This window comes from Leucoraja erinacea, chromosome 40 (genome assembly GCF_028641065.1).
Source record: "Leucoraja erinacea ecotype New England chromosome 40, Leri_hhj_1, whole genome shotgun sequence".
In the NCBI taxonomy this organism is placed as follows: Eukaryota; Metazoa; Chordata; class Chondrichthyes; order Rajiformes; family Rajidae; genus Leucoraja; species Leucoraja erinaceus.
This window is the reverse complement of record NC_073416.1, coordinates 7,461,897-7,474,201: the sequence shown is the minus strand read 5'-3', so window position 1 is coordinate 7,474,201 and position 12,305 is coordinate 7,461,897. Positions and strand designations below refer to the sequence as shown.

At 44.1% G+C, this 12,305-nt stretch overlaps 1 protein-coding gene across 4 annotated transcripts in view; it reads left to right on the top strand.

Moving 5' to 3' along the window:
• avil (advillin) overlaps positions 1 to 12,305 on the top strand; it is a 36,843-nt gene that overhangs the window by 21,930 nt on the left and 2,608 nt on the right. For all 4 annotated transcript variants that reach the window (XM_055664528.1, XM_055664525.1, XM_055664524.1 and 1 more), the window contains exons 11-22: positions 540 to 745; positions 1,913 to 1,991; positions 2,324 to 2,422; positions 3,542 to 3,695; positions 4,325 to 4,425; positions 5,067 to 5,204; positions 7,389 to 7,547; positions 7,848 to 8,027; positions 8,201 to 8,346; positions 9,003 to 9,147; positions 10,606 to 10,794; positions 11,380 to 11,448. In XM_055664528.1, the coding sequence (XP_055520503.1) occupies positions 540 to 745; positions 1,913 to 1,991; positions 2,324 to 2,422; positions 3,542 to 3,695; positions 4,325 to 4,425; positions 5,067 to 5,204; positions 7,389 to 7,547; positions 7,848 to 8,027; positions 8,201 to 8,346; positions 9,003 to 9,147; positions 10,606 to 10,794; positions 11,380 to 11,448 (1,665 nt within the window). The remainder of the gene's footprint in view (positions 1 to 539; positions 746 to 1,912; positions 1,992 to 2,323; positions 2,423 to 3,541; positions 3,696 to 4,324; positions 4,426 to 5,066; positions 5,205 to 7,388; positions 7,548 to 7,847; positions 8,028 to 8,200; positions 8,347 to 9,002; positions 9,148 to 10,605; positions 10,795 to 11,379; positions 11,449 to 12,305) is intronic.

Genomic DNA, 12,305 nt, shown 5'->3' with positions numbered 1-12,305 from the left:
CATCACATGCACCCCAGCACAGAATTTGCATCCGAGTCATAACGGTGACTTGTCCAAAATCCTGGTTCAATTTTCCAGATGATATGAAATGTGACTGCGCTGGTTCTTTGCACAGTGAGATCCCCTGCTACTTAACTCTGGCATCTTTATTTGTCAGCCATAGTTCAGTGGGTGTCACCCTCATCTCCGAGCCAGAAGGTGGTAGGTTTGGGCTCCACTCCAGTAACCTTGAACTCTTTGACACTCTCCTTGCAAAATTGCAGGTGTGCTCACTGTCTTTCAGATCCGATATCAAATCTCCCTTCACCCCATCAAGTGGATATAAAAGATACACAGAGGCTCTAGCTATTATCACATTGCTGTGTGTGGGAACTTGCTTTGCACAGATAGGCTGGGGTGCTTCCTACATTACAAACATTTGGAAAAATATGTTGATTGCAAAGGGCTTTGGGATGTCCAGAGACTATAAACACAGCCCTTCCTCACAAAAATTACACTAGTTAATGGTTCTTTTGAACTCCCGTTTGCTCTTGACATAGGGCATGCAACTCGCGAAGGATATTCGAGATCGGGAGCGAGGTGGGCGTGCAGGCATCGGAATAATCGAAGGCGACCAGGAACCGAATTCTCCTGAGCTGATGAAGGTTTTGGCAAAGTTTCTTGGGGAAAGGACAAAGAAAATTAACCCATCAACACTTGATGAGAAAGCAGATCAGCAGCAGAAGGCCAACCTTAGCCTCTACCAGTAAGATTGGGTGTGGTTTATGTATACAATTGTAAATATAGAATATTGCATGGAGCATGTTTTATATAGTGGACAGTAGATTTATGAAGTACTAGACCAAGTGCAGACCCGTTGGGTCTGTTCCCCAAACGTGTGGGGGGGTGGTGGCATGCAGCATCACACACACTAACTATCTAACCCCCCCCCCCCCCCCCCCCCCCCCCCCCCGCACTCACGCTAATTACCCACCTTGATATTATATTAATATTATTAATTTGCTCCTTTTACCCCATAACCACCCTATCTACTGACGCATAGCCCCCAACTTGCAGTCACAGAGAGAGAGGGGAAGGGGGGGGGGGGGGGATAGGGAGAGAAGGGGCAGAGACAGGGAGAGAGAGAGACACAGAGGGGCAAGAGGGATAGGGAGGAGGAGAGAGGGTAAGAGTGAAGGGGAGAGAGGACGTGCTGAGAGGGGGTGAAGGGGAGAGGTGGGAAGCAGGGAGGGGGGATGAGAGGGGGGGAGAGAGGGAGAGGGGGATAGAGAGAGAGGAAGAGAGACAGGGGAGAGAGAGAGAGAAAGAGAGAGGATCGGGAGAGAGGTGGGGTGGGGGGGAGAGAGAGAGAGAGAGAGTGCCTTTTTACTTCAACCTAAACCCAAACAACCATTTGCAGGCAGTGCGTTTTTACTTCCAACTAACCATATATTCATTTTCAAACCACATTATGGGTACTCACAGCTGTGGAGACATTTGTTCAGTGTCATTCAGAGCTCTGATTGAGGCACACCACTTGCAGAGACTGATTGAGGCACACCACTTCCTGGTTTTATAGTCTCTCCATCTCCCTCCAGCAGGGGCAGCAGAGAGAATGGGGAATTTTATAAAAACACTAATATCTCTGTCATATTTCATCGATGGGAAAAATCCTCAGCACACGTACGGCGGAGGGGGGCTCTGAGCAAGGTGGCCAAAAATGACGTCCATAGGTGGCAGCGTTCTCTCGGAAATCGCAGCACAGATCGCCAAAACCGGTCAAGAACAGAGTTTTAGTAATATAGATGTATCTATTATTCTATGGTGAACTGGAGTAGAGCACTGCTTGATTATTTTGTATGAAGTTCTGTATAGCTTTCAAACTAAATGATAGCTGCAAGCACCAACATTTTTTTTAAACTTGATAACTCAGTGTTTCAGATGCTGATGGTCAAATGAAGGTCACAGAAGTTGCCACAAGGCCTCTCGTCCAGGACATGCTAGATCACAATGTGAGTACCCAGCACATTAGCCGTACATGGTAGTGCTCTTCTCTTTCCACTCTTCTCTTTATTGCTGATACTAACTAATTGAACTACGTCACAAGCCCTAGGTCTTTAGCCAAGATTTAACACTGACAGTTGCAACTGTTATCAGACTGCTACCTGCAGGGATAGTGAGTAACGGGGGAAATATGTGGACATTTTCATTGATATTTTTCTTAAGACCTTGTTTATGTTGGGCTTCCAATGAAAATTGCATCCTATGTACAGTGGTCACATATATATTACTTCCAACAGAGTTCTTGTATTTAAAAATATGAACCTGTTCCAATATCTTCCAGGATTGCTTCATTCTTGACCAAGGTGGAACCAAGATTTATGTCTGGAAAGGAAAACTAGCTACAAAGATGGAAAAACAGGCTGCAATGTCTGGAGCCCTGGTAAGTACAATATAATTGTTCAGATGGTGGATCCTTCCAATGTCCATTGTGGATTTCATTTTGAATTTGCAAACGTCCAGATGATATTTTGGTGACTGACTTATCACTTTTTCAGTATGGCTTGTACACATGAATGTGCAGTCCAGTGTTAGCCTGAGGTAAACCTTGTTTGTGCAGCGTGTGTTTCAGCTGTTTGGGAAAGAGAAATTTACCCCAGCAGAATTTGCAGATCGCGACGCAAAGTTTTGAGATAGTCAGAGATATGGAATAAAATGTTCTCTTACAGAATTTAGATTTGGGGTGTGGGTGGGGGGAAAGATACCGTAATTTATTTCAACACTCATTTCTTAAAGATATGCAGATGTGGTTTTGTGTAGTGGGAATTCGCAACTATTTTCTCTCTCTATCTCTCAAACTCTCCCTATAAATTTTGTATCTCAAGTCCTGGCAACATCCTTGTGAATCTTCTCTTCACTCTTTCCAGCTTCATGGCATCCCTTCCTATAGCAGTAAGATTTAAAACTGAACCCAGTACTCCAAGTGTGGCTTCACCAATGTCTTGTACAACTGTAACATAATGTGCCAACTTCTATACTCATTGCCCACCCTGCTGAATGCGAGAGCTGAAAATTTGCTCTGGTTCCACCGCCTGAGCTACTTGAAGTTTGTCTTTCCCTGGTCGGAATTTACAAATAGAACCAGACTGAATAGAATTTAGGGGGGGGGAAACAATGACAAAAGAGGCCATTTGGCCTGTCGTGTCCATGCTAGTCAGTGCAACCCAGTCTAAATGCTCTGAGTCCATAGAGCTGCAGTACATCCAGACATTTTTTAAATGTAATGAAAGTTTCGGCTTCCAGTTCCCCCTCCACCCCACCCTCAGACTGAGATTAGAAAATAAGAAACCATACCAATACCATCTACTGAGTGAAAAAAATGTTCCTTTGTTTTCCCTCTAATCCATTTACCTATTAGTTTAAATGTATAGTGCTGGTTTTGGATCTTTTCAGCTGAAAGAAATAGTTCTTCATAAATTTTATACAGCAACTTCAGTTTTTATTCCTAGAGAGATTTAAAAAAAATTGTTTATCAATTGATGAATTATTTTGTCTCGCGCAGGAGTTTATGAAGTTGAAGGGCTACCCAAACACGATTAACATTGAGATCGTCAATGACAGAGCGGAGTCGGCCATGTTCAAACAACTCTTCAAGAAATGGTCGGTGAAGGGGCAGACAGTGGGTTTAGGGAAGACCTACACTGTTGGTAATGTTGGTGAGTATGCCCAATATGAACTATTTGCATGTTGGGCAGGAATGTGTGCTGAATGGATTAGCTTTGACATCTTTTCAAATGATAGAGATGTTCTTTTATAATCCGTGGAGATCCAGAGAGATTGACGTCTGTTCACACAAATCACTAAAATGTAGCTGTCATGTACAAATCATAGTTTCTTGGTCTTTAAGTGTAACTGCAAATTTCAGCAGGGGTATGACTTGGAGTGGGTCACAATGAGCATGACGGGAACTTCTCAGGAAATATGGGACTGCCGCCTTTGTGTGAGTGGTTCTCAGAAGTACTTTGCATTGACAATCCGGTCCTTCCCATGGAATGGTGCACAAATGAACTAGAAATCTAGAATCTAATGGGGAGGGGGAAGTTTACTACATCCATACATAGGCCTGGTTTGACCATGTGGATACCATGTATGGTTCTGATGCACAGAATCCAGAAAAGATATATGGCCTTAAGTCCAATGTAGATATAGAACTAAGGGGAATGGACAGAGTTAAGATGTAGATCAGCCATGGTAAAATGGGCTGAATGGCCGGGACTTAGGCCTGTGTTACTCTTTAGGAGTTCATAATATTGCTAATCTTTCATTGCATCTGTTCCCTTTCCAGCCAAGATTAGCCAACAGAAGTTTGATGCTACCCGAATGCATGCCATTCCAGGGATGGCTGCTCAAGAGAGGATGGTTGATGATGGTACAGGGAAAACTGAGGTACAGTATTATTACTAAAGATTAGCATTGAGAGCCATGAAGTATAAAGATGGTGGAACCAATGAAGACATTGTTCGGCAGATGAATGAATGGAAACAGTGAAAAGATAGATGTCTGATGTAAAAACCAATGGATGTAAGATATTATAGTAGGTACATGCCTCTCGGCCCCTCAAACCAGTTCTACTTTTCAACAAGGTAATCTGCTTCCATATTCCTACCTTTTCACATATCCCATCATTCGGTCATCTAAAATCTATTGATCTGAGTTCTAAGTGGAATCATTGATTGAGCTTCCACAGTCCTCCTTGGAAACACCTTCCAAAGATTCACCATTACACGAGAGAAGAAATTTCTCCTTATTTCAGTCCAAAGTAACCTGCCTTTTATTTTGAGGTAGTGACCCCGATTTTTAAACTACCCCACCAGCAGAAATATCTCCTTAATAATCCTTTTTCTTCAGAGATGCTGCCTGACCCGCTGAGTTACTCCAGCACTTTGTGTCTATCCTACATATCCCACCCTATTAAACCCTGTAAGAATTTTGTTTCAATGTGGTTACCTCTCATTCTTCTAAACATACACCCTCTGCTTCCTCTGGCCACAAAGCTAATGAACTCTGACTTGCTCTTTTGATTGTAGGTTTGGAGAATAGAGAACCTTGAACTGGTTCCCGTGGACCCAAACACGTATGGATATTTCTATGGTGGCGACTGCTATCTGATCTTGTACACTTATCTAGTGAATAGGAAGGAGCATTTTATCCTCTACATTTGGCAGGTATGAATATTTGAATCATGCACAAGAAGACATCATAAACCAACCTACAACAGACTTCCAGTTGAGACTTTTTAAGTTGTGTTTGGTGTCCAGTTTATGTACTCGTTTCATTTTTGCAACCCACACATTTTCAAGATGCCAGGCTTTTGCATTCTGTCCTGATGCATCCATGATTTGCCTAATTCCTGAGGAAATGAAATAGAAATAATAGCTAGGATGTGTTTCTGTTCATTATAATGATTTGAACCAGTATGGTGCTGGTATAACTGGGTGCTTGCTGGGCCATTTCACAAGGAATTTAGAGACACCCATACAAAGCAAGGTCAGCAGACATTAGTAAACCAGATGGTTTCTAAGCTAATCTAGTCGTGTTTGTGGTCATCTTTATCTCACCAGTACTAAAACATCATGTTCTAGCCTCTTACACTTTCCTTAAAAATCTTGCCTTGCTTTTCTCCTTTTAAACTTCCCCATCTTGCCGTTTATATTTGTCTCCTCTATTGAATGTTTCTATCTGGTGGGGGGAGAGACTTTACTATCTACCCACCCAATCTATGCCTCTCATAATTCTATCAGGTCACCCCTCTGCCTCATGTGCTCCAGGGAAAGGAATCCAACGTTGTCCACCATCACCTTATAGATAATGCACTCCCATTCTGACAATAACTTGGTGAACCTTTACTGCATCTAAAGTCTCCACATTCTTCCCATAGTGTGGTGACCAGAACTGCACACAACACTCCAAACACGGCCTAACTACAGTTTTATATAACTACAACGTCGTCTTGACTTTTATAGTAAACTATACCAAGTGCAGACCCGTTGGGTCTGTTCCCGCAACGTGCCGTTGCAAGGGGAGGGGGCGGCCTGACGTCATCGCGCAACGCCACGTGCTAGGCGTACGCCGTCAAGACTATGCGTACGACGTCAAGACGCTGCATACGCCCTCAATGCGCCTGCGGGCTGGCAGGCCGTTGACGCGCGGGATTTTCGGACAGTGCAAGCCAGCGAGGACGGCGAAAAGCAGCGGGTGGAGTAGGCGATCTTTGGCTTCGGCCAGCATGACGGAGCCGGGCCGGGGGGGGGGGGGGGGGGGGGAGTAAAATCGCTAGCGAAATGGGAAAAATGTCGGCGTTTTTGGAGGAGCCAGGCGGCAGCGGAGTGGATATGCAAAGGTAAAAGTGAAATCGCTAACGAAATGGTAAAAATCTCGGAGTTTTAGCGTGTGGTTTTGGAAGACCAACAAATCAAAGGCCATAAACCTGACACGCGCACAGTTTTGAAAGTATATCGATGCTAAGACCAATGAAAGTAAGTATTCCATACACTATCCACTTCTGCTGCCAATTTTGGGGAGCTATGGTCTTGTGCCCCAAGATCCCTCCGTACATCAAAGTTTTTACTTACTTTGTACTTCTTGCATTCGACCACTCTAATGCACTCCCTCACATTTGTGCAGAATAAACTGTCTACCATTTCTGTCCCAAATTCCAACTGATCTACATTCTGCTGTATCCTTTGTCAACCTTCTTTGCTTTCATCAGTAAAATAAAGAGCATCTCCCGTTGTAAGTTGGCAAGGAGAAACTAATTAGAGTTCCCACTGGGGCGGCGATGTTTTGCCCACAGCCTCTGCTGAGATTTGTCTGTGCTCCACTTTTGTCCACAGGCAGCACATACAATAATCGGTCACCAGTGGTTCTAAAATGTGTAGTTAAAATGCTGTGATTACTGTTGCTTTGAACCCTTCACTGGAAATGGCTTGGCCTTGGGGTGGACCAGTCCATCGCATTGCAAAAGTAATTATTTTGTTTTCCCCCAGAAGCCTCAGGCCAATTTCCATCTTCCACTGTAATGCTTTCTGCTGTTGTCGTGAAGAGTGTACATTTAAGAGCAGTCTGTGTGGCATTGACACAGTAGCAGTGAGCTGCACAGTCAGCTGCTGTTGGGAACTGTGCATGTAAAGTTCTGCAAGATTTGGGGTGAAAACCACCCCCAGAGATTGTGTTTTTAAATGGTGGTTTTCTCCAGTTTTCCAATTGTTTGGGGGCCATTCAGTTGTGCACCATTGCTTCCTGCAGCACTCATTTAGCTTCCAATAACGGGGTGGTCCAATTTCCAGGCACTGGTGAGCAATAACTCGAGTTATGAGTATCTTTAACCAAGTTAGTGACTACTTTCCTAGGGTCGTCATGCCACACAAGATGAATTGACTGCCTCCGCATATCAAGCGGTCCAGATTGACCAGAGGTTCGGTGATAAACCAGTGCAGGTTCGGGTCACCATGGGGAAGGAGCCACGTCACTTCATGGCCATATTCCAGGGCAAACTGATCATCTTTGAAGTAAGTCTCAGGTTTAATATGGATGTATGGGATTAAAATTGGGGTTAACAGTGGCACAGAACTGAATATAACGAATATAACAAAATCAAAGGTAGACAAAAGTGCTGGAGAAACTCAGCGGGTGCAGCAGCATCTATGGAGCGAAGGAAATAGGCAACGTTTTGGGTTTCGGCCAGAAACGTTGCCTATTTCCTTCGCTCCATAGATGCTGCTGCACCCGCTGAGTTTCTCCAGCACTTTTGTCTACCTTAAATAACTACCGTGCTCATTTACAAAGTGTATCTTTTGATCATTTATTAGGGGGGCACTTCGAGGAAGAGCGGCCAACAAGAAGAGCAGTTCATCAGACTTTTTCAGATCCACAGCTTCGATAAGTCTAGCAGCAAAGCATTCGAGGTCCTGCCCTACGCTTCATCCCTCAACTCAAATGATGTTTTTCTTCTAACGACCAAAACAATTTGCTACCTGTGGTTTGGGAAGGTAAAAGACTTGAAACTACGTGACACAATATTAACCAAACTTAGGATAAGAGCAACCCCTTTTGGCATAGCATATTTTATTGGTTTAATCTATAGTGAGAGCTGCTCTAATCAGGAAATAATACTGCGGGAAGTTTAAGGGTTTGGTTCAGATTTTTCTCTTCATATTTGTAGGGCTCCAGTGGGGACGAACGTGAAATGGCAAAGGAATTAGCTGCCCTTATGTCCAATGGAAACGAGGCCACTGTTGCTGAGGGCCAAGAACCATTGGAATTTTGGGAAGCGCTTGGTGGAAAGGCACCTTATGCAAATGATAAAAGGTAAAAGGCAAATCTTCCAATCATTGTTTTCATCATGTCCTCTCTCAAAGCTGAGCTAAAGTTCCTTGGGTTGCTACTTTGGTTATGTGTCCTTTCAGCACTCGGATAGGAAGTGTAAGTGGGCGACCCATCTAGGGAATGAGCATCATTGAGAAGTCCTACCATGTCTCTGACTCTTATTCTCTCATGAACCCTTGCAGGCCACTGGTAGCAATTGGGGCTTTGACTCGAATTAAGCCATTCAGCCTAGTGTGTCCATGCCAATTGAGAACAGCCACTCAGTCTGGGTCTTGTCCTGCAGGCCAGAGTCCTTCAAGCCCACATACAAGTCCTGCTCGTGTGTGGAGAGGGCGGGCAATTATTTCCAATCTTCCTCATTTCCACTGCTTCATGATGTTTATGACAGAAGCGCTTTAATATTTGATTCACCAGTGCTTTGGAACACCTAGCTAATATGATTCCAGGAATCAATAGCAGCCAGGCCCAGGAGCACCCTCCTCCTCCTCCTCAATAGCAGCCCCCCCCCCCCCCCCCCCCCACCAAGCTAGTTGAGGGTATGCTGACCCTTCATGACAGGCATGACAGGAAATGGGACTGTGCTCTTGTTCTGCAAATTATCTCTGTCCATTGTGAAGAATACTTTTATTCCTGTGCAGACTACAAGAGGAAAATGTGGATTATCAATCCCGTCTGTTTGAATGTTCCAACAAAACGGGGAGATTCATCGCAGAAGAGATCACAAATTTCATTCAGGAAGACCTCAGTGAAGATGATGTCATGCTCTTGGATACATGGGATCAGGTAAATGGAACTGACCAGTGGAAAGGCAGTTGTCAAGTAGTTACCTGAAAGTGAGATTACTGGCTTTCTGTGCCCAGCCAGTCTGTAATCGACTAGGATGAAGGGCCAATCTACCCCACTGAGGCAAAGGTCTTTATCCTGAGTGTGTCTCTTCAACCTTGGGAGGGAATGAATTCCTGGACAAGTAGACAACAGTTTGGGACCATTAACACAAGGTTGAATCTCGCCACAGTCGCTGGGAAATTAAAATTTTTTAAAATGGGATCAATCTGGAATTGGAGCTCATCTCTTTAAAATCGACTGATGTCGTTAAAAAGCCACTTGTTTCACAATGTCCTTCAGGTGCAGGAAATCTGTCATCTTTGCTCAGTCTGTGGGGAGGAGGGGTTTACTTGGAGCTAAAGAACCGTGAGCTGAAAGACCCTGTGGGAATTTGAAAGCTTAAATCTGAGCTTAACATCCGTAGTTGGTAAGTTACAGGAGAGTATCCTGAGGGATAGGATATATAGGCATTTGGATGGGCAAGGGGTGATTAGGGATCGTCAGCATGGTTTTGTACGTGGAAGGTGGTGTCTCACAAATCTGATTGAAGACGTGACCATGAAGGTCGATGAGGGCAGAGCTGTAGATGTTGTGTACATGGACTTCAGTCAGGTATTCAACAAGGTTCAGCATGGTCGGCTGCTCTGGAAGGTTAGATCGCATGGGATCCAAGGAGAGATAGCAGAATGGATGGCAAATTGGCTGACGCAAGGTTCGGTGCTGGGCCCGTTACTGTTTGTCATCTACATCAATGATTTGGATGACAACATGCAGAGCAAGATTAGCAAGTTTGCTGATGATACAAATGTTAGTGGTTTTGCAGGTTGTGAACGATTGCAGCAGGATCTGGATCGATTGGCCAGGTGGGCGGAGGAATGGTTGATGGAATTTAATACAAAGAAGTGTGAGGTGTTGCATTTTGGGATGTCGAACACGGGCAGGACCTACACAGTGAATGGCAGGCCTCTGGGTAGTGTTACAGAGCAGAGGGATCTAGGAGTACAGGTGCATGGTTCCTGGATGGTCGAATCGCAGGTAGATAAGGTGGTCAAAAAGCTTTTGGCCAGAGTAGGGGAATCGAGTACTAGAGGACATACGTTCAAGATGAAGGGGAAAGGATTTAATAGGAATCCAAGGGGTAACATTTTCACACAAAGGGTGGTGGGTGTATGGAACCAGGTGCCAGAGGAGTTAGTTGAGACTGGGACTATCCCATCGTTTAAGAAACAGACAGGATAGGACATTGGGAGGGATTATGGACCAAGCACAGGCAAGTGGGACTAGTGTAGCTGGGACATTGTTGGCTGGTGTGGGCGAGTTGGGCCGAAGGGCCTGTTTCCACACTGTATCACGCTGTGACTCTAAGTCTGACTTGTTTTAATCGTGCTTGGATTCCTGCCCCTCGCTGTTCTGTAGATTTTCCTGTGGATTGGCAAAAATGCAAATGAAACGGAAAGAGGGCAATCCTTGACAACCGCGCAGGAGTACCTGAAGACGCACCCCAGCAGCCGGGACATCGACACTGCCATATTCATCATCAAGCAGGGCTTTGAACCACCAACGTTCACCGGCTGGTTTGTGGGATGGGACATCAGCAAATGGAGTGTAAGGAACTTCAGAGCCTTGACTGTTCTGTCGTAGACTTTCAGTGACAGGAGAACAACATTCTGTGCATCGCCACCAGGGCTTAGAATAGCAGAGCAGGACTCTAAGCTAGATGCATACAATATACCAGAGACTTTAGCTCTAATTTGTAGAGAAAACATTAATGACACAGGAGGTTGTAAACGTTTCCCAAAATATCCAGATTAATTTTTTTATACTCTGATGTTAGTCACCTCAAGTTGAGATGCAAGTATGAATTCAATTGTATTAGTACGTGAGTGCTTGAGAATTAACCTGGGAGCAATACTGTGCTGGGACGCACAAGCAGACCGGCCTGTTTCAGTGCTGTATAACAGTTAGCAATATCTAGAGGTGACACCAAGTCTAACTTTAAAACGAGGCCTCCCTAAACTGTTGTCACTGATTTAGTACATAATGCTATCTAATTGTCCAGTTGTTCAATTTTAAATGGATAGGAAATAAATATGAACTGGAAGTGCTCATTTCAACCAAGTAAGCTTATCCCTCGAATTCAGAGTCGAGCTCGTCCAGCTCATAATGCCTGTGTTCTGATGTCTTTTCCAGGGTGGTAAAACATATGAACAATTGAAAAAAGAACTTGGAGACACTGCAGCGATTGTCCAGGTCACAACTGTAAGTATCCTTCGGTTCACCATCGCAAAATCTTGGAATTGTTTTTGTTCATTCATGGGATGTAGGGGTTGCCATTTGTTGTCCATTCCCAGCTGTTTCCTTGCCGAGTCATCCACAATGCTGTGGGTTTGTAGTCAGAAATGAGCTAGACTAGATAAAGGGAGATCTCCTTTCCTGAAGGACATTGTTTTATAGTCAATGTGATTGATTACATTTTTATTCCATTTAAAATCTAATTAACTGAATTCAAATTCCCACTGGAATTCTTGTCTTGAGATCATCAGTACTGGCCCTTGGTTACTTGCTCAGTAACATAACCACTGTCCTACCGTACCTAAATCTGCAATATTCTTGCTGTGTAAATCATCCATTCCTGTACCCCCACCAACTTGAGTTTTGCCATCTCTTGGCTTGTAAAACAAGTTTCAATCATCTGCTTGGTGGTTTGACTTCTCTGTCTTTTCATTCTCTGTGCTGTTCTACCCTCGGCAAGTTGGAGTCATACCCAAGTCTGCAAGTAACAGACTATAAAATGTAATATGATCTGCTGTGGTTTTATTCCCCATGTGACTATTCTCTTTCATGACTTGTGTACTGTAAAATGCCACAGGCCAAATCAAAGTTGCAGATAAAGTTTTAGCATCAAAAAAGATAATTAGAGGCAAATACTTTATGGATCAATCTTATTCTCCTGGCTTTGCATCAAATCTATCTCTCCCTTTATTTTCCACCCAGTTGCTCTTCAATCTATTAATATGCAGAGGGTTGTAATTTGGTTCCCCCAGAGGGCTGTTGAGGCTTGGTTGCTGAGTATAGGCAAGGCCAAGATCAATAACATGGATACATCAAGAAATATG